Source organism: Panulirus ornatus, chromosome 12 (assembly GCF_036320965.1).
Source record: "Panulirus ornatus isolate Po-2019 chromosome 12, ASM3632096v1, whole genome shotgun sequence".
NCBI classification, from domain to species: domain Eukaryota; kingdom Metazoa; phylum Arthropoda; class Malacostraca; order Decapoda; family Palinuridae; genus Panulirus; species Panulirus ornatus.
The window spans coordinates 63,079,351-63,101,891 of record NC_092235.1 but is presented as its reverse complement, the minus strand read 5'-3'; the positions used below and the strand labels follow the sequence as shown (position 1 = coordinate 63,101,891).

General features: G+C 38.7%; 1 protein-coding gene across 1 annotated transcript in view; it reads right to left on the bottom strand.

Annotated features, from left to right (window-relative positions):
* The window catches only part of LOC139752129 (alpha-2-macroglobulin-like), a 196,432-nt gene that overhangs the window by 63,943 nt on the left and 109,948 nt on the right, over positions 1-22,541 (bottom strand). The window contains exons 16-19 of the mRNA XM_071668047.1: positions 19,460-19,688; positions 13,752-13,975; positions 9,587-9,669; positions 4,768-4,889 (exon numbers count right to left, since the gene is read on the bottom strand). Of these exons, the coding sequence (XP_071524148.1) occupies positions 4,768-4,889; positions 9,587-9,669; positions 13,752-13,975; positions 19,460-19,688 (658 nt within the window). The remainder of the gene's footprint in view (positions 1-4,767; positions 4,890-9,586; positions 9,670-13,751; positions 13,976-19,459; positions 19,689-22,541) is intronic.

Here is a 22,541-nt window from a genome sequence, read left to right as displayed (position 1 = left end):
AAAACCTAAGTCAAGAGTAGAGTTATACATGAAAGAAACTTAAAAGGGCACTAAAAACAACTTTGTTTTTTGTTTTTTAATAATAATATTGTACTTGATCGCCATTTCCTGCATTAGTAAAGTAGTGCCAGTAAAACCGATGAAGAAACACCCAACCACTCTCATAAACATATATGCACATAGATGGGGTAGCACAACAAATAGAGTGAACTAGAATGATATGGTATACTGAGGTCAATGTACTGTCATTGGACTGAACCAGGGCATATGAAGAATCTGGGGTAAACCGTGGGGGGGTAGTTCAGCTGAAAATGGATGAGGCAAGCAAGTATGAAAATGTACATGAATATATATGTATATGGTAAGTAAGTAAGTAAGTAAGATTATTAGTGAAAGAGAAGAGAGAGGCATTTGGATGATTTTTGCAGGGAAGGAGTGCAAATGAGTGGATGTATAAAAGAATGAGACAGGAGGTCAAGAGAAAGGTGCAAGAGGTGAAAAAAGAGGGCAAATGAGAGTTGGGGTGAGAGAGTATCATTAAATTTTAGGGAGAATAAAAAGATGTTCAGGAAGGAGGTAAATAAAGTGGGTAAGACAAGGGAGCAAATGGGAACTTCAGTGAAGGAGGCTAATGGGGAGGTGATAACAAGTAGTGGTGATGTGAGAAGGAGATGGAGTGAGTATTTTGAAGGTTTGTTGAATGTGTTTGATGATAGAGTGGCAGATATAGGGTGTTTTGGTCGAGGTGGTGTGCAAAGTGAGAGGGTTAGGGAAAATGATTTGGTAAACAGAGAAGAGGTAGTAAAAGCTTTGCGGAAGATGAAAACCGGCAAGGCAGCAGGTTTGGATGGTATTGCAGTGGAATTTATTAAAAAAGGGGGTGACTGTATTGTTAACTGGTTGGTAAGGTTATTTAATGTATGTATGATTCATGGTGAGGTGCCTGAGGATTGGCGGAATGCGTGCATAGTGCCATCGTACAAAGGCAAAGGGGATAAGAGTGAGTGCTCAAATTACAGAGGTATAAGTTTGTTGAGTATTTCTGGTAAATTATATGAGAGGGTATTGATTGAGAGGGTGAAGGCATGTACAGAGCATCAGATTGGGGAAGTGCAGTGTGGTTTCAGAAGTGGTAGAGGGTGTGTGGATCAGGTGTTTGCTTTGAAGAATGTATGTGAGAAATACTTAGAAAAGCAAATGGATTTGTATGTAGCATTTATGGATCTGGAGAAGGCATATGATAGAGTTGATAGAGATGCTTTGTGGAAGGTACTAAGAATATATGGTGTGGGAGGCAAGTTGTTAGAAGCAGTGAAAAGTTTTTATCGAGGATGTAAGGCATGTGTACGTGTAGGAAGATAGGAAAGTGATTGGTTCTCAGTGAATGTAGGTTTGCGGCAAGGGTGTGTGACGTCTCCATGGTTGTTTAATTTGTTTATGGATGGGGTTGTTAGGGAGGTGAATGCAAGAGTTTTGGAAAGGGGGGGCAAGTATGAAGTCTGTTGGGGATGAGAGAGCTTGGGAAGTGAGTCAGTTGTTGTTCGCTGATGATACAGCGCTGGTGGCTGATTCATGTGAGAAACTGCGGAAGCTGGTGACTCAGTTTGGTAAAGTGTGTGAAAGAAGAAAGTTAAGAGTAAACGTAAATAACAGCAAGGTTATTAGGTACAGTAGGGTTGAGGGTCATGTCAATTGGGAGGTAAGTTTGAATGGAGAAAAAGTGGAGGAAGTAAAGTGTTTTAGATATCTGGGAGTGGATCTGGCAGCGGATGGAACCATGGAAGCGGAAGTGAATCATAGGGTGGGGGAGGGGGCGAAAACCCTGGGAGCCTTAAAGAATGTGTGGAAGTCGAGAACATTATCTCCTAAAGCAAAAATGGCTATGTTTGAAGGAATAGTGGTTCCAACAATGTTGTATGGTTGCGAGGCGTGGACTATGGATAGGCATTGTATGCTGGAGGGTAGTTGTGCAGGAAATGAGATGTTTGAGGACAATATGTGGTGTGAGGTGGTTTGATCGAGTAAGTAATGTAAGGGTAAGAGAGATGTGTGGAAATAAAAAGAGCGTGGTTGAGAGGGCAGAAGAGGGTGCCTTGAAATGGTTTGGGCACATGGAGAGAATGAGTGAGGAAAGATTGACCAAGAGGATATATGTGTCGGAGGTGGAGGGAACGAGGAGAAGTGGGAGACCAAATTGGAGGTGGAAAGAGGGAGTGAAAAAGATTTTGAGTGATCGGGGCCTGAAAATGCAGGAGGGTGAAAGGCGGGCAAAGAATAGAGTGAATTGGATTGATGTGGTATACCGGGGTCAACGTGCTGTCAATGGATTGAATCAGGGCATGTGAAGCGTCTGGGGTAAACCATGGAAAGTTCTGTGGGGCCTGGATGTGGAAAGGGAGCTGTGGTTTCGGGCATTATTGCATGACAGCTAGAGACTGAGTGTGAACGAATGGGGCCTTTGTTGTATTTTCCTAGCGCTACCTCGCACACATGAGGGGGAAAGGGGGATGGTATTCCATGTGTGGCGAGGTGGTGATGGGAATGAATAAAGGCAGACAGTGTGAATTGTGTGCATGGGTATATATGTATGTGTCTGTGTGTGTATATATATATATGTGTACATTGAGATTTTTTTTTTTTTTTTTTTGCTTTGTTGCTGTCTCCCACATTTGCGAGGTAGCGCAAGGAAACAGACGAAAGAAATGGCCCAACCCACCCCCATACACATGTATATACATACGTCCACACACGCAAATATACATACCTACACAGCTTTCCATGGTTTACCCCAGACGCTTCACATGCCTTGATTCAATCCACTGACAGCACGTCAACCCCGGTATACCACATCGCTCCAATTCACTCTATTCCTTGCCCTCCTTTCACCCTCCTGCATGTTCAGGCCCCGATCACACAAAATCTTTTTCACTCCATCTTTCCACCTCCAATTTGGTCTCCCTCTTCTCCTCGTTCCCTCCACCTCCAACACATATTTCCTCTTGGTCAATCTTTCCTCACTCATTCTCTCCATGTGCCCAAACCATTTCAAGGCACCCTCTTCTGCCCTCTCAACCACGCTCTTTTTATTTCCACACATCTCTCTTACCCTTACATTACTTACTCGATCAAACCACCTCACACCACATATTGTCCTCAAACATCTCATTTCCATTGAGATGTATGGGTATGTATATTTGCGTGTGTGGACATGTATGTACGTACATACATGTGTATGGGGGTGGGTTGGGCCATTTCTTTCGTCTGTTTCCTTGCGCTACCTCGCAAATGCGGGAGACAGCGACAAAGCAAAATAAATAAATATAAATATGTGTATATGTTGGTATGTATATGTATGTATATGTACATGTATGGTCGTGTATGTATATATATGTGTGTGTATGAGTGGATGGTCTCTTCATCCGTTTCCTGGTGCTACCTTGCTGATGCAGGAAACAGCAATCAAGTATAATAAATAAAAATTTAACAAAAAAAAAAGCTTCAACACAAATGCAAAAAACAAACTAAATGCTCTCAGAACACTCAGTGGATCCAGATTTGGACAAGAAAAGAATCCCTCAACATCCTAAATTTACAATTCATCTGCTCCATTTTAAACTGTGCCTCACCTTCCTGGTCTTTCACCCTCTAAAAAACAATTATTCCAAAGCTGCAAACCTTGCAAAATTGTGCTCTCAGAATAGTCAGTAGTTGCCAAGCAAACATAAACACACAATACCTTTACACTGAAACAAAAAGCCTCCCAATATAAACCCACCTAAACATGTTTGGCACCCAATTCCATGCAACAGCACTAGACCCCTCCCACTGATCTGTGCAACAGTACTAGACCCTTCCCATTCAAACCACCCTATATTAAACTGTCAAACCCCCAAAAAGAGAGCTTACCATTCCCTAATATTTCAGTAACCCCTACTCACAGATTCCCCCATCCCCAACAAATACACCTCTGATGAAACACATACACACTACCATAACCTGACAAGCACTAACCAACGAACCTCTCAACTCAGTCTTAAACTCCATCTCACCAGAAATAGACCCATTAGAAACCACAATCCCCAAACAAACACAAGTCACACTCTCCCATTTCTACTCTAGACATCATCCATCACTACAACTTTACAACAATATTTCAACATATCCCAAGACCCTTCATGCTCACAACATAACTACCACAAAGAAGACAGTGTGCCCTTACTGTTCAACTGCACTACATTCTCTATACAAAGATGCACTCACAACATCACAACACTTTATGACCTGTCGTCCTTACCGATGCAGGAGCTGCAGGAGCCCTATAAAGACAGAAGGAATTCCTGGGGCAGGAAGAAAATAAGTACCACCCAGACACTGAGAAACAGGAGTAAACTGCTGCAATGGAGTTTAGTATGACAAACGATAAATTTAGCCTCATCCAGAGAAATAAATCAACTGAGTAAGTATATGAAAAAGTAACACTTACAATTATGCATGACGTTTAAAAGCATATGAAAGACCATTGCAAAAAAGATTTTTTATAGATACAGTCAAAGAAAGTAAACCTTTAACAGTGCAATCTTCATAATCCTATAACAGATTTTCTCAGTACAGTCATACTCCAGTAATCAAAACCAATTTAGTTACAACTATACAATAAGATATGAATATACACTTCACTGTACATATGCTAAATCATTATAAAATGAAAATACATTTGCTTAAAGACCAGCTACAGTAAAAGGCCTTGTCAGAGGAAAACTTACACACCTCAAGAGTAGGTCCAAGAAGGTCACCAACTGCTGTAATCCAACCTTTGGCAGAGTTGACCACAATTTCTTGTGGCATTTCAATAAACCAATGGCCTAAAAAGTCTTCATTTTCATTGATATCTGAAAAAAGTAAAGTTTAACAATACACAGACATACAAAAAATAATGTTTACACAGCAGCCAAGCTAATTAACAGTCCTGTTAAACTCTTACAGCCCCAAAACAAGTGTATAATGCTGATGAATCTGCCCAGTAATGGCATAGTATGCCACAAAAAACACTTATCTAAGATACTGAGGATTCTCCAGCTGCAGGTAAGGATCCCAAGGATGAGGGAACAATTCTTGGCTGCAACAATGCTGCAAGAACACGTAAAACCAAGGTGATGGTAATTGGTAAAAAAGTTCACCCGAGGGCCTTTAAAGGGGTCAATTTCTGTTTTCTGGCATTTTCTGTGTTCCAGCAATGGCCACGTCCCAAGGTTGCCGGATTAAAGAGGTACAACCTGTTACAACCTGTACTACAAGAACTTGACCCATACATGGCTCATGGTCCTGATGAAATATCATCATATGTGCTAAAGAGCTGTGCAGATACACTTGACAGACCACCTGAATTACCATTAAAGGTGCCACTGGAGAGAGGCATAGTGTCAAGGGAATAAAAAAGGGGTAAATGTCATACCTACATATAAGAAAGAGGACCAGGAACAGGTGCTTTACTATATAACAGTCTCACTAATGACTGTGGAGTGTAAAGTTCTGGAAAAGGTTGTTAGAAAGCACATGGATGACTTTCTGCTGATGAAAAATTTCCATTTCCTAAGTGAGAGACAGCATGGTTTTTGGAAAAGGAGGTCATGAGTAACTAGCCTCTCAAGAGTTTTATGAGTGAGCTCAGTTCTCTTCAAAAGGGGAGGCTTGGTGGACTGTCCGTATTTAGACTGCCAGAAGGCATCTGACACTGTACCAAATAGGAGGCTGACTATGAAGCTGAATCACCAAGCAAAGAAGATTATGTCAGTGGGAGGGAGCAAAGGATGCATGTCAGAGGGGCTTTTTCCAAATGGGATGAGGTGACCAGTGGGGTGCTACACAGTCCATTTCTGGGACCATTACTCTTCTTGATCTACACTAATGACTTGCCTGAATGTATGGAATTTTACCTGAATATGTTTGCACATGATGTGAAAGTCATGAGGGAGGTGAAAGTGAAGAGGATTGCATCATTTTACAAAGGGCCCTAAAGAGACTCCAAAGCTAGTCTGAAATGTGGCTGATGTGAAATGTGAGCAAATGTAAAGTAATGAGGATGGGACAAGACAAAAGACAGCCTTAATATGATTATTATTAAGGAATGAATAAGCTTCAAGATTTTGTGTGTGAGAGGGACCTGGGAGCAGATATCAACCCCAATCTGTTGCCAGAGTTCCATATTAGGAGAAAGTTAAGAGACAAACTATCACCTGTCAAATATCAAAATAGCTTTCAAGTGTATGGATAAAAAAATATTTAGCAAGCTATTCATATTCTACACAATGACGAGACTAGAATATGTTTCTTAGGTTTGGTTATCACGCCTAAAGAAGCACAAAGAACCCTCAGAGAAGGTCCAGAAGATGGCAACAAAAATTCTACCAAAAATAAGAAAGCTAAGCTACAAAGGCTGGAGGCTTTGAATTTACCCATCTTGGAAGAGAGAAAAGACTGACAAAGTGGATAGTGTGGATTACTTTGAAAGATGTAGGGCTTGTGCAACCAGGGGACACAATATGAAATTAAGTAAGAGACTTGTAAATAAGGGCATAAAGAAATACTATTATAATATAACAGTGGTGAATGATTGGAAAGATTGACTGAGGACATGGTTAATGCAGTTAGCATACATCACAACAGGTTGTATGATAGTAGAGTGTGTTCAAGAGATGGGGACCATCGAATGTAAAACTCCCTCCCCATTCAGTGCAGATAGGTAAATATAAAAGAGGGAAGAGAATTCCAAAGCTTAGATGTCTGAAAGAAGAAAGAGGTATCATAATGGCTTATCCTCAAGTGCCCAGTTTCATGCAGAAACTGAAAGAAGCAGCATCCAAATGTGTCTTAAAGGTCCAAACCTCAGGTGTGGGAACACATGCAGACAGCTTGCGAGAACAGTGCCCAAAATAATAACTATACGATAGAGGAATAGAGGAGCAAGATTGCAGAGTACAAAAAGGGATAGTAAAGAGAGGTGACACCTGAAGAAATAATGAGACAGAAGCCTTTTGAACCCACTCAAGCCTTTTGATTCCACTATAGTTAATATAGAAGTGGAGAACGAGCCAGTTAAGTTTCTGAGTGAGAAAAAAGAGGTAAACAGGTGTTGTTCAACACAGGGAGGGTTGCAGACAAGGACAAGGACAGAAAAGAGCCATTTCTAGGAACATGCATGCGTTAAGTAAGAACCTACTAAAGAGAATTGTGTATAAAAAAATATATGAAAAGTATAATTTACCACACTGATCACAGACTATATGTTAAATGTCTCAATCAAAAGCTTTGAACTAGGACTCCTTGAAGACTGCCTGATCAAGCTTTGGTCATGGGTCAAGCATCAATTACTGCAACACTCGGTGAACATAGTGGCAGGAATTTTTAATGATCTAATCTTTCATTAAGGAGATTACTTCATTATGTATTTTTTTGTTGTCAATTACTCTATCTACATTACAGTAAAACCTTTGTTATCCACAATTCGAGACAAAATGTTCAGAAACAACATAAGTTTTTCAGTTTCATCTGGTAACCCTTGATTATCCCAAAAATATTGAAAAATTAAAAGATACGTAAAGATATTTCTAATCATGCACACACTTCATCACTGGTTACTGTCTCATTTACTGTCTCCCATGTGCTTTCTCATGCAGTGTTGTGTGTTGGTATAGCATATTTTTTTGGATTTTGTGCATCTCAAATTAGTAATATGAACAATGGCCCCTTTCAAACAGTTAGAAATTGCCTGACACTTCCTCAAAGCCATCCAAATCTCACAAAAAGTGCAAAAAGAATGTTTAAAGCCTCAAAAAGATGGAGGTGTGCAAGAGGTTGGATAAGGGTAAGTCCAGGGCGGCAGTTATAAAGGACTTCATTGTCAGAACAAAGGTTATCTACATCACTGAGCAGCAGAAAAAGAACAAGGCATTAGTAGCACTTATTTTTTTTAATATATTAATATTTCCTCTATACAAAATATCTACAAATAGGTAAAATATTCTAAAACACCTAGTCCTTGCTTTATGCAGGATCACTATGTACAATTTCACTTTATGCAAGGAACCTACTTATACCACTTCCCCAACTTATGCAGTCAAAATTCGCTACCACACAACTACATTAGGTAGAAAGTGTGTCAAGTGTGAGGGTTGGTGGTGGAGTAAACATGTGTCCTGAGTGAAAAGTACCACATTCCTGCCAGTGGATAAGTCTCGCACTTATTACTGTTGTGTGCAGAACGGTACTATATCTGCATTTTGGATATATCTACTAATGTGATTTTCATGCAACCCGCTGTGTGTGTGTGTGTTTGTCAATATGACATCTAAACATCCAGCTTCATCTTCTACCCCAGACCAAGCAATTAAACAGAAGAGAACCTCTCTGACCTTATAAATTCTATTTCACAGCGTACTGATGACAGTGAGGGAGTGTCAGTGCAATAGAAAGTGTGCTAAAACTTCAGTGTGCATTGGTGGCTGGAGTAAATGTGGGTCCTGGGTGAAGTACCCCACATTCCCACAAGCAGGTCAGTTTCAGTTACCACTGTTGTCTGCAGATCTGTGCTACTTGTGCAATTTGGACGTACCAACTAATCTGATTTTCCCGCACCTACTGTGTTTGTGTTTGTAAATATGGCATCCAACATCCAGCAACATCTTCTACCCCAAAACCAGCAGTTAAATTAAAGAGAACCTCTTTGACCTTAGAAATGAAGCCAGAAATCTTACAATGCACTGATGCTGGTGAGGGAGCACAAGTACTTGGGTGTGCTTACAATCTGGATGAATCTACTATCTCCAACACATTTTCAGTTCTATGGTCCACTCTACTCCACTGTCTACAAAGGTAACCACAGAGATTTGAATCCATTTATGAAGAGGATGAAGAAAATGCTCTCATATTTCATGCAGCATGAGACAAAGAAGAAAAACATCCTTAGTAACCTTCAACCAAGGTCTAAAGCTCTGACGATTTATGAGTTTTTATCTAAAGAAGACAATGCAGCTTAGCCAGAGCCATTTCAAGCACGTAAAGGATGGCAAAATAAGCTTATTCAGCATCAAAAGCTACATAATGTGAAGGTAACGGGAGATTCTGCCAGCATTGACCACAAAGTTGCTGCACATATCCCACTTTTCTCTATATTCACTGGTTCACTATATATGATTTCTCTTTGTGCAAGGTTTTTGTAAAACGACCTCACTTAAAGCGAAGGGTTATCTAATATATGAAAAATACATATGAATTATCTATTATACTTTGTTACACAAAATTCAAGTTATTCAAAAGGGCAGTTCATCTATACTGCTAGTGTCATCAAAATTAAGTCAGCCACAGGTCAGTTCATCCACACTATTTTTTCTTTAAAATTAAGTAAAACTGAGGACAGTTTATCTCCACTGTTTGTTTCATTAAAACAAATTAGCAGAAGGACAGTTCATTTGTAATTCATCAATATTCAAACATCTGTACACATCTTATCAAGTCATCATGACAGTTGCATATGATTCAAAATCTGTACACACATGCTGAATCAAGTGGTCTGGAGGAAATGTATGCTTACCCTTTGAACATATGTATTTGGTCCAAGTCTTCTCTCTGGGAAAGCCCTCGGCCTCTACTCTGATGGGTCTGATCAGATGGTCTCTATAAAATGCAATTCTCTGAGCATTTAGTAAGTAAATAATACAATAAGTTTAAAATTTAGCCTTCTTTAAGTAGACATAATTTTTTAGATATGCCAAAAAAAAAATCATTGTACAGCAGTGCTGGGATATAGTGTGAGCACATTTTTTATTATAACACAAGCTATCATGATACAACATGAACCAAGCTGCTAGTGTGTTGTGGGGTGCCAATGCTGTGCATTCCACTCTGCCCACCAAGTCACTTTTCTGTTTGCATTCAAAGGCTAAGGATGCATCATTTACCACTCATAAATTTCTATACTTCTGCCCAACTGAACCAATCATCACTATGTCTATGAGTCCAGCAAGTACTCCTACTACAAGTGAACCTGCTGAGAGGATAAGGAAGACCTTTACCTTGGGGGAAAAGTTTAGGTAGAAGCTGGTAAGCAGCCAACAACCAGGGAGTTATATTACCAGTACTAAATGCCTGAGTATCGGGATTGTTAGTGACGGCCGCATAGTGAGCCAGCACTTCAGTGGTTGTCAAGTTGCACTTATCTGGACTAGGTAGCTGTCTTTTCTTCTGCCTCACCCATACATGAACTATTGGCATTCTATCTACAAGCATACAATCTTTCCTTATCATACATTACACTTGACAACATTTAACTCACACAGTTCATTCTTCGTAGCTCTAGATTTTCCTGAGGTGAGCACTAAGTGCTAGCCCTGCCTTTTGGCAAAATGATAGGAGCAATAGGTAGCAGAAGTAGGTAGGAACATTTAAGCAGGAGCATTATGTAAAAAAAAAAATAGGGAGAAGTATTAACTGGGAACATTAAGAAAGAGCATTAGGTAAAAGTAGTCTGCAAGAACATCAAGTAGGAGCCTCTGCTACAGCTGTACTAAAACTGCCATTGGCCTGTTAAAGGTGAGGCAATAAAGGCTAAGAAGTGGCACTGAAGTTCACAAGTTATGGAGAATATTGCCATGGCCACCCCTTGAGAGAGACCCAGTTGGGAACAGGCTTCAGATATATAGATAGATAGCATTGGAACGATGTGGTATACCGGGGTCGACGTGCTGTCAATAGATTGAACCAGGGCATGTGAAGCGTCTGGGGTAAACCATGGAAAGTTCTGTAGGGCCTGGATGTGGAAAGGATGTGGTTTCGTTGCATTATTACATGACAGCTAGAGACTGAGTGTGAACGAATGGGGCCTTTGTTGTCTTTTCCTAGCGCTACCTCGCACACATGAGGGGGAGGGGGGTTGTTATTCCATGTGTGGCGAGGTGGCAATGGGAATAAAGGCAGACAGTATGAATTATGTACATGTGTATATATGTATATGTCTGTGTGTGTATATATATGTGTACACTGAGATGTATAGGTATGTATATTTGTGTGGGTGGACGTGTATGTATATACATGTGTATGTGGGTGGGTTGGGCCATTTCTTTCGTCTGTTTCCTTGTGCTACCTCGCTAACGCAGGAGACAGCGACAAAGCAAAATAAATAAATAAAATAAGAATATAAAAGGCTAAGATACTGAATGAAGAGCATAGACCTGGCACTTCAGCAGTTGCTCGTCATTATGTTGTTGGTGAGAGCAGCATCTACAACATAAAAAACAAAACTGAATCTATCAGAAAAGATTTTCTCTGCCATCTTTTCAAAAAAGACAGTGCACTTCAGGATGTTGACATAGGAGAAGATGGAGGATGCCTTAAAAACCTGGGTGCAAGAAAAAGGGTGCAAATGTTTCCTATGACTGGACAAATAATTTAATATAAAGCCATCAAGATTCAACACTAGTAATCGAAGAAAGAAGGTAAGTCAGTCAGTGAGATAGCCAGCAGATAGCATTTTACTGAACCTAACTGTACAATGCAGAGGTATATGAATACGAATAAGTGCATATGAACGCCCACCTTCATAGAACATAGAAACCTCCAACAGCCAGGATTGAACCCGGGACCCTTGTGCCACAGGCAGGAATGCTACCGCTAGGCTATGGGCCTGGCTAGGAAATAACTATTTGAATACTATGTACTCAAATACCCTTCATCTCACGTTGGTGAGCAACGGGGTCTACACCGAGTATTTCCCAACAGGCGCACATAGCCAGCAGATAGCATATTTTACCGAACCTAACTGTACAACCCAGAGGTATATGAATACAAAAAAAGTGCATATGAACGCACACCTTCATAGAACAAACAAACCTCCAACAGCCAGGATCGAACCCGGGACCCTTGTGCCACAGGCAGAAATGCTACCACTAGGCTATGGGCCTGGCTTAGATTTTCTTCATTAAGATCACTTGCCATATCCTTTGCAACCGGTTCTGGAACACTTTTAGCATACTCAAGCCTTATAAGCCATAGCTAGGATTAAATTTAAGCAAAGTAAGCTAAGAATCTCACAGAATTGTGGTATCAACACCAACAAGTGCAGTGTAAAGAATGTAAATAAGCGAGCTCTACACACAACGCCATCTGTGGCCGCCCAGTAACTAGTATGGTGGCCGTGGAAATACTGGATTACGTGTTAATTGATAGGCATGTAAAAGAGAAACTTTTGAATGCTAATGTGCTAAGAGGGGCAGCTGGAGGGATGTCTGATCACTATCTTGTGAAGGTAAAGATGAAGATTTGTAGAGGTTTCCAAAAAAGAAGAGAGAATATTGGGGAAAACAGAGTAGTGAGAGTAAGTGAGCTTGGAAAGGACACTTGCATGAGGATGTACCAAGAGAGATTGAGTGTAAAATGGCAAAAGGTGAGAGCAACAGATGTGCGGGGAGTAGGTGAGGAATAGGATGTACTTAGGGAAGCAGTGATGGCTTGCACAAAAGATGCATGGGGCATGAGAAGGGTGGGAGGTAGGCAGCTTAGAAAGGGTAGTGAGTGGTGGGATGAAGAAGTAAGGTTGTTAGTGAAAGAGAAAAGAGAGGCACTTGGACAATACTTGCAGGGAAGTAGAGCAAATGACTGGGAGATTTATAAAAGAAAGCAGCAGGAGGTCAAGAGAAAGGTGCAAGGGCTGAAAAAGAGGGTAAATAAAAGTTGGGGTGAGAGAGATCATTAAATCATGGGGAGAATAAAAAGATACTTTGGATGGAGGTAAAAACATGCATTAGACAAGAAAACAAATGGGAACATCAGTGAAGATGAGAAATGGGGAGATAATTACAGGTAGTGATGAAGTGAGGAGATAGAGTATTTTGAAAGTTTATTGAATGTGTTTGATGATAGAGTGGTAGCTATAGGGTGTTTTGGTCGGGGTGGTGTACAAAGTGAGAGGGTCATGGAGAATGGTTTGGTAAAGGGGGAAGAGGTGGTGAAAGCTTTGCAGAAGATGAAATCGTGCAAGGTGGTGGGTTTGGATGGTATTGCAATGAAAATATTAAAAAAGGGGGGACTTTGTTGTTGACTGGTTGGTAAGGATATTCAATGTATGTATGGACCATGGTGAAGTGCCTGAGGAGTGGCAGAATGCATGCATAGAGCTATTGTACAAAGGTAAAGGAAATAAAGGTGAGCATTCAAACTACAAAGGCATAAGTTTGTTGAGTATTCCTGGAAAATTATATGGGAGGGTATTGATTGAGAGGGTGAAGGCAGGTACAAAGCATCAGACTGAGGAAGAGCAGTGTGGTTTCAGAAGTAGTAGAGGATGTGTGGAACAAGTGTTGCTTTGAAAAATGTGTGTAAGAAATACTTTGAAAAACAGATGGATTTGTATGTAGTATTTATGGATCTGGAGAAGTCATATCATAGAGTTGATAGAGATGCTTTGTGGAAAGTTTCAGAGTATATGGTGTGGGAGGTAAGATGCTAGGAGCAGTGAAAAGTTTTTACCTAGGATGTAAGGCATGTGTAAGAGTACGAAGAGAGGAAAGTTATTGGTTCCCCGTGAATGTTGGTTTGCAGCAAGGGTGTGTGATGTCCCCATGGGTGCTTAATTTGTTTATGGATGGGGTGGTGAGGGAGGTACATGCAAGAGTTTTGGAGAGAGGGGCAAGGATGCAATCTCTCGGGAGACAGCGACAAAGCATGATAATAATATAATATATATACAAAGTTAGGATGCTTACCTCTTACTGATGACATACTCAGGGCCACACAACTCTGGGTAGACTTCATCAACAAAGGCTCTAACTGTAATGTTTACATTGCCTATTGCTAATAATTGAATCTTCAAGGTGTGCACAACCTTATCTTGTGGTGGAATACATGAACTATGATGACCCACTGGCTGCTGGCTCCCTGGCTGCTCCAAGACCAAATACTCAGAACTTTCCTCCAGCACCACCTTCACCTGAATGTTAGGAAAGTCATGGTTCAACTTTTCTAATTTCCATGAATTTTTTATGTAAAATCATAAAATTTCGATCAAGCTATAACTATGCGTTTTTATAATCCATCATTAGATATGATTTCACACACAGAAATTTATGTGAAAGTACAGTCTGGTATGTTGCAGAGAACACAACAATAAGTAAAACAGTGGGAACAGAAGATAAAAATTACAAAAAGCCCTATATGTCATATACAAATGGGAAGAGTACCTAATGGAAATTAATGGAGGCATTTGAGCAACTAATTCAAGGAACAATTAACAATATTGTGAAATGGTTGCTACCTGGACCCTACAAGAAAAGATACAATGAACATTGCAAAGACTTTGTAGTTTTTGTAAGTTCAATGGTAAGGGAGATTTCTCAAACCAAATGATGGATGTTATGATAATGAGAACTTCCACAACACAAAAAAAGCTAATAATGAAAATTTTCAACATGTATACAGTATATGAAACAAAATAGAATATTTCTCTATTGTGTGGTAACTAGTCATACGGATGGAAAACTAGTCATACAGATATATTTTAAAACTCACTTCATTTAACTGTTTAAGTGAATTTCATAAAGATAATTAAACTATATTTTAACACGTCAGTGGATTGAATCAAGGCATGTGAAGCGTCTGGGGTAAACCATGGAAAGCTGTGTAGGTATGTATATTTGCGTGTGTGGACGTATGTATATACATGTGTATGGGGATGGGTTGGGCCATTTCTTTCGTCTGTTTCCTTGCGCTACCTCACAAATGCGGGAGACAGCGGCAAAAAAAAAAAAAAAAAAAAAAAAAAAATTGTATTCAGCATGAAAAATATTTCTTATAACGAATTTCAGGTGGAAATTTATTTTTCTGGTAAAAAGCCAAAAATGGCAGGTAATAGTTCAGGATTTTTTAGCTCAAAAAACCTTTTGTTTTGAAATTGAAAAATAAGATATTCAAACACTTCTATACTTGAAATAATCAAGGGAAATATATCAAAATGCTCTCAGTGCCAATATAAACTCAGTAAATACAATAAAAAGCAACAGAAAATATTCTAAATTTGAGTTCATTTAACAGCTTAACTGAATGTCATATAGATGACAACGCTATTCTAACACCAGATTTGTATTCAGCAGGAAAAATACTTCTTATATCTAAATTGAGTCTTTCATAGAAATCCATTTTTTGAGAAAAATACCAAAAAACAGGTATCATAAAGATATTAGTTACCAATACATACCCAGAATGTATGATGCATAGGAGCAGAAATATCTTAAAATTGACTTTATTTAACAATTTAACTGAGAGTCACTAAGCGGACTAAATGGTATTTTAACAATACCACCATATTTGTATTCAGAATGAAAAACTCTTCCTATAATGGGTTTTTTAAGGGAATTTATTTTTCTGAGAAAATTCCAAAAATTGAAGGTTTAGTTGTTTAGTGTCTTTATGACATTCATTTAAGTTGTTAAACGAAGTGCGTTTTGAAATATTTTCTGCTCCTTTGCATCGTATTTACTGGGTATGTATCGGTAACTTGAGAAGATTGTGATATATTTTCCATGATATTTTGAATATAGAAGTGAATATTTTATCTTTCAATTTTGAAACAAAAAGATTTTGGAGATTTTTTAGCTCCAAAATCTTTTTGTTTCAAAATTGAAAGATAAAATATTCACATACTTCTACATTCAAAATAATCATGGAAAATATATCATAATCCTCTTAGTTACCGATAGATACCCAGTAAATACAATGCAAAGGAGCAGAAAATATTTCAAAACGCACTTCATTTAACAGCTTAAGTGAATGTCATAAATATGACTAAACGATATTTTAACACTAGATTTCTATTCAGCATGAAAAATACTTCTCATAACAAATTTTTAAAGGAAATCTATTTTTCTGAGAAAAATGCAAAAAATTGAAGATAATAGTTCAGGGTACTTTTTAGCTAATAAAACTTTTTGTTTTGAAATTGAAAGATAAGACATTCAAATATTCAAACACTTCTATACTTGAAATAATCATGGAAAATATATCATAATGCTCTTTATTTATTTATTCATTTTACTTTGTCGCTGTCTCCCGCGTTAGCGAGGTAGCGCAAGGAAACAGACGAAAGAATGGCCCAACCCACCCATATACACATGTATATACATACATGTCCACACACACAAATATACATACCTATACATCTCAACGTATACATATATATACACACACAAACTTATACATATATACACATGTACATAATTCATAATGTCTGCCTTTATTCATTCCCATCGCCACCTCGCCACACATGAAATAACAATCCCCTCCCCCTGCATAAGCACGAAGTAGCACTAGGAAAAGATAACAAAGGCCACATTCGCTCACACTCAGCCCCCAGCTGTCACGCAATAATGCACCGAAACCACAGCTCCCCTTCCACATCCAGGCCCCACACAACTTTCCATGGTTTACCCCAGATGCTTCACATGCCCTGGTTTAATCCACTGACAGCACGTCGGCCCCGGTATACCACATCATTCCAATTCACTCAATTCCTTGCACGCCTTTCACCCTCCTGCATGTTCAGGCCCCAATCACTCAAAATCTTTTTCACTCCATCTTTCCACCTCCAATTTGGTCTCCCACTTCTCCTTGTTCCCTACACCTCTGACACATATATTCTCTTGGTCAATCCTTCCCCACTCATTCTCTCCATGTGACCAAACCATTTCAAAACACACTCTTCTGCTCTCTCAACCACACTCTTTTTATCAAATAAATAAATAAATAAATGAGTTTTTAAAATAAATTCATTTTTCTGAGAAAAATAACAAAAATTGAAGGTAATAATTAAGGAGATTTTTTAACTCGAAAACCTTTTTGTTTCAAAATTGAAAGATAAAATATTCAAACATTTCTATACTTAAAATAATCATGGAAGAAATATCATAATGCTCTCAGTTACTGATATATACCCAGTAAATACGATGCAAAGCAGAAAATATTTCAAAACTCACTTCATCTAACAGTTTAAGTGAATGTCATAAAGATAACTAAACTATATTTTAACAACAGATTTGTATTCAGTATAAAAACATTTACCAATTTCTAAAGGAAATTTATTTTTCTGGGAAAAAAGGCCAAAAATTGAAGGTAATAGTTCAGGTTTTTTTTTTTAGCTCAAAAATCTTTTTGTTTTGAAATTGAACGATAAGATAATCAAACACTTCTATAAATGAAATAATCATGGAAAATATATCAAAATACTCTCAGTTACATATATAGTCAGTATATACATTACAAAGAAACAAAATATTTTAAAATTGAGTTCATTTAACAGCTTAACTGAATGTCATATAGATGACTAAATGCTATTCTAACACCAGATTTGTATTCAGCAGGAAAAATACTTATATTAATTTTGAGTCTTTAATGGAAATCTGTTTTTCTGAGAACAATACCAATACTTGAAGGTAATAGTTCAGATCTTTTAGCTCAAAAAACTTCTTGTTTTAAAATTCAACGACAAGATTTTCAAACATTTCTATACTTGAAATAATCATGGGAAATATATCATAATCCTCTCACTTACCGATTCATACCAAGTAAATACGATGCAAAGGATCAGAAAATATCTTAAAATTGACTCCATTTAAAAGCTTAATTGAATGTCATAAAAACAACTAAATGATATTTTATCACCAAATTTGTATTCAGCATGAAAAATACTTCCTATAATGACTTTTTATAGAAAATCTATGCTATTGAGAAAATTCCAAAAAATTCAAGTTGAAATTTCTGACTATCCATCACCTTTAACCTACAATAGTACTTCTTGTTCTTGTTAGTAGATTTCTTGCCTTGCTTTTTGCCATGATTTCTGGTCACTCTGTCCTCACTCTTCATGAAGAGCATTTCACAACAGACATTATCCAGCTGATTTAGAAACTTAAAGACTTTTGTAAGGTCACCCCTCTCTTTCCTCTCATCCGTAGTGAACAAATTTGTACACCTCAGCTCCTCACTGTATCTCAACTCTCATAACATAGTTACCTCCTTTCTTAGTTGCCTTTCTTTGGACTCTGTTGCTTAAATCATTTTGTTTCTTTAAGTGCAGTGACCAGACTTGAAAAACATAATCTAGTTTTGGTCTAACATATGTTGAATAGTTCACAAAACTTTTCTCTATCTGTATACAGAAAAATAATTCTAATATTTGCTATCACAAAGTTTGCTTCTTTTACTGCTTTGATATGGGCCTCTGGCAACATTCTACGGTATTCATGAACATGAGGCAGTTATGTTTTACCGCTCTGCTGTCCCAAATATATTCACTTATCCCTGATGTCACATTACACCTCAGTAGGTTAATAGGCATACTGAAGTATAGAAAAAAATGAATGCAAAATTGCAGTGTTTAGTATAATTGATGGGCAATGTGTATACAGATGTAAGTAGAGTAAAAATCTGATTATCCAATTATGGTGGAACCCTAAAATAGTTGTCTAACTGGAAGAGTCAATTGCCTGGATGTTATATGATAATACTTTATCAAGAAAATTTTAAAGGAATAAAGCTATATCAAAATTTATTGATCACACTGTAATTGTGTCAGCAACAAAATTCCCAGCTTGTTTTGTGACCAGTTTATTGGGCTACTACATACCAGAAAGGGGAGAGGTCAGATGGATGGATCTCCTACTAAGCAGCTTGGTATACTGTAACAAATTTACATCTTATATTAACCTTTATGCTATATTTCTATGCAGAGCGAACCTTCATGTACAAAAATATTCATAAATAATGTTAACTCAGGGTACAGTAAAGTACTTACAAATGCTGACTTGAGAAAGTATGATGCAGTGGATGCATCTGATATGTATATGATGTATATGATATGATGCAGTGGATGCATCTGATATGTATTTTAGCATAGAAACATAAGGTTGTGCCTGAGGATTGGATGAAAGATATTACTGCTCTTTTATTCAGAGGAAGAGGTGATAAGGATGTTATTAGGATTTATAGGGAATGTCTGTTAAGTATACCAATGCTGTAAATGTTATTAGCATAAGAATATCAAAAAATCTACTTGGTACTGAATGGCCAAGACATGGAACCTCTTTAGTGTAGAAGCCTTTCCCTGTACTGTACAAATAAGTAATCATTAGTGAAAATAAAAGTATCAATGTCTATCTCTTAATTTGACCTCTCAAACTCATCAAGAGTACAGGGAGCAAGGGAGGGTAAAGGCACTCATATACTGCATGTGACTATCACAGCAAATAATACTGTCATGTAAACAATCATATAGAGTTCATACACAGTGATGCTTTTAATATTCTGAAAATACAGTCTGTAGAGTCACTAAGTCAAAAAATGTCTTCAGAACATGTTAGCACCCACTAACAAATTTTTGGAAAAGAAAAGTATTAACTTACATAAAAATAAATAAAAAACTTACTGGCAGAGCCTCTTCAAGGTAGTTAAAAACAGATATCTTGACTGGAAGAATCTCACCACGTTTCATAGATGGGGGAAGAGTGAGATCAACAAAGAATGGGGTAAAAGTAGTGATGGAAGCACTTTCTGAGACTCCAAGACCCTTCTCTAGATGTACACACACAGCTTTACCAACCCACTCAGTAATAGAGTCAGGTAAAGTTAGTTGCTCACTTCTTATACCGGACAAGCTGCATGGTAACAAAATATTGTTAATGTAATCCAATGTATCTAAGCAAAAAGAATCTTCTAAACTAAATATACTCTTGCATTTACCTCCCTAACAACCCCATCCATAAACAAATTAAACAACCATGGAGACATCACACACCCCTGCCGCAAACCTGCATTCACTGAGAACCAATCACTTTCCTCTCTTCCTACACGTACACATGCCTTACATCCTCGATAAAAACTTTTCACTGCTTCTAACAACTTGCTTCCCACACCATATATTCTTAATACCTTCCACAGAGCATCTCTATCAACTCTATCATATGCCTTCTCCAGATCCATAAATGCTACATACAAATCCATTTGCTTTTCTAAGTATTTCTCACATACATTCTTCAAAGCAAAAACCTGATCCACACATCCTCTACCACTTCTGAAACCGCACTGCTCTTCCCCAATCTGATGCTCTGTACATGCCTTCACCCTCTCAATCAATACCCTCCCATATAATTTACCAGGAATACTCAACAAACTTATACCTCTGTAATTTGAGCACTCACTCTTATCCCCTTTGCCTTTTTACAATGGCACTATGCACGCATTCCGCCAATCCTCAGGCACCTCACCATGAGTCATACATACATTAAATAACCTTACCAACCAGTCAACAATACAGTCACCCCCTTTTTTAATAAATTCCACTGCAATACCATCCAATCCTGCTGCCTTGCCGGCTTTCATCTTCCGCAAAGCTTTTACTACCTCTTCTCTGTTTACCAAATCATTTTCCCTAACCCTCTCACTTTGCACACCACCTCGACCAAAACACCCTATATCTGCCACTCTGTCATCAGACACATTCAACAAACCTTCAAAATACTCATTCCATCTCCTTCTCACATCACCACTACTTGTTATCACCTCCCCATTTACGCCCTTCACTGAAGTTCCCATTTGCTCCCTTGTCTTACGCACCCTATTTACCTCCTTCCAGAACATCTTTTTATTCTCCCTAAAATTTACTGATAGTCTTTCACCCCAACTCTCATTTGCCCTTTTTTTCACCTCTTGCACCTTTCTCTTGACCTCCTGTCTCTTTCTTTTATACATCTCCCACTCAATTGCATTTTTTCCCTGCAAAAATCGTCCAAATGCCTCTCTCTTCTCTTTCACTAATACTCTTACTTCTTCATCCCACCACTCACTACCCTTTCTAATCAACCCACCTCCCACTCTTCTCATGCCACAAGCATCTTTTGCGCAATCCATCACTGATTCCCAAAATACATCCCATTCCTCCCCCACTCCCCTTACTTCCATTGTTCTCACCTTTTTCCATTCTGTACTCAGTCTCTCCTGGTACTTCCTCACACAGGTCTCCTTCCCAAGCTCACTTACTCTCACCACCCTCTTCACCCCAACATTCACTCTTCTTTTCTGAAAACCCATACAAATCTTCACCTTAGCCTCCACAAGATAATGATCAGACATCCCTTCAGTTGCACCTCTCAGCACATTAACATCCAAAAGTCTCTCTTTCGCACGCCTGTCAATTAACACGTAATCTAATAACGCTCTCTGGCCATCTCTCCTACTTACATAAGTATACTTATGTATATCTCGCTTTTTAAACCAGGTATTCCCAATCATCAGTCCTTTTTCAGCATATAAATCTACAAGCTCTTCACCATTTCCATTTACAACACTGAACACCCCATGTATACCAATTATTCCCTCAACTGCCACATTACTCACCTTTGCATTCAAATCACCCATCACTATAACCCGGTCTCGTGCATCAAAACCACTAACACACTCATTCAGCTGCTCCCAAAACACTTGCCTCTCATGATCTTTCTTCTCATGCCCAGGTGCATATGCACCAATAATCACCCACCTCTCTCCATCAACTTTCAGTTTTACCCATATTAATCGAGAATTTACTTTCTTACACTCTATCACATACTCTCACAACTCCTGTTTCAGGAGTATTGCTACTCCTTCCCTTGCTCTTGTCCTCTCACTAACCCCTGACTTTACTCCCCAGACATTCCCAAACCACTCTTCCCCTTTACCCTTGAGCTTCGTTTCACTCAGAGCCAAAACATCCAGGTTCCTTTCCTCAAACATACTACCTATCTCTTCTTTTTTCACATCTTGGTTACATCCACAAACATTTAGGCACCCCACTCTGAGCCTTCGAGGGGTAAAAAAAAAAAAAAAAAAATATTATATATTATATATATATTATATTATATTATACTTTGTCGCTGTCTCCCGCGTTTGCGAGGTAGCGCAAGGAAACAGACGAAAGAAATGGCCCAACCCCCCCCATACACATGTATATACATACGTCCACACACGTAAATATACACACCTACACAGCTTTCCATGGTTTACCCCAGACGCTTCACATGCCTTGATTCAATCCACTGACAGCATGTCAACCCCGGTATACCACATCGCTCCAATTCACTCTATTCCTTGCCCTCCTTTCACCCTCCTGCATGTTCAGGCCCCGATCACACAAAATCTTTTTCACTCCATCTTTCCACCTCTAATTTGGTCTCCCTCTTCTCCTCGTTCCCTCCACCTCCGACACATATATCCTCTTGGTCAATCTTTCCTCACTCATTCTCTCCATGTGCCCAAACCACTTCAAAACACCCTCTTCTGCTCTCTCAACCACACTCTTTTTATTTCCACACATCTCTCTTACCCTTACGTTACTCACTCGATCAAACCACCTCACACCACACATTGTCCTCAAACATCTCATTTCCAGCACATCCATCCTCCTGCGCACAACTCTATCCATAGCCCACGCCTCGCAACCATACAACATTGTTGGAACCACTATTCCTTCAAAC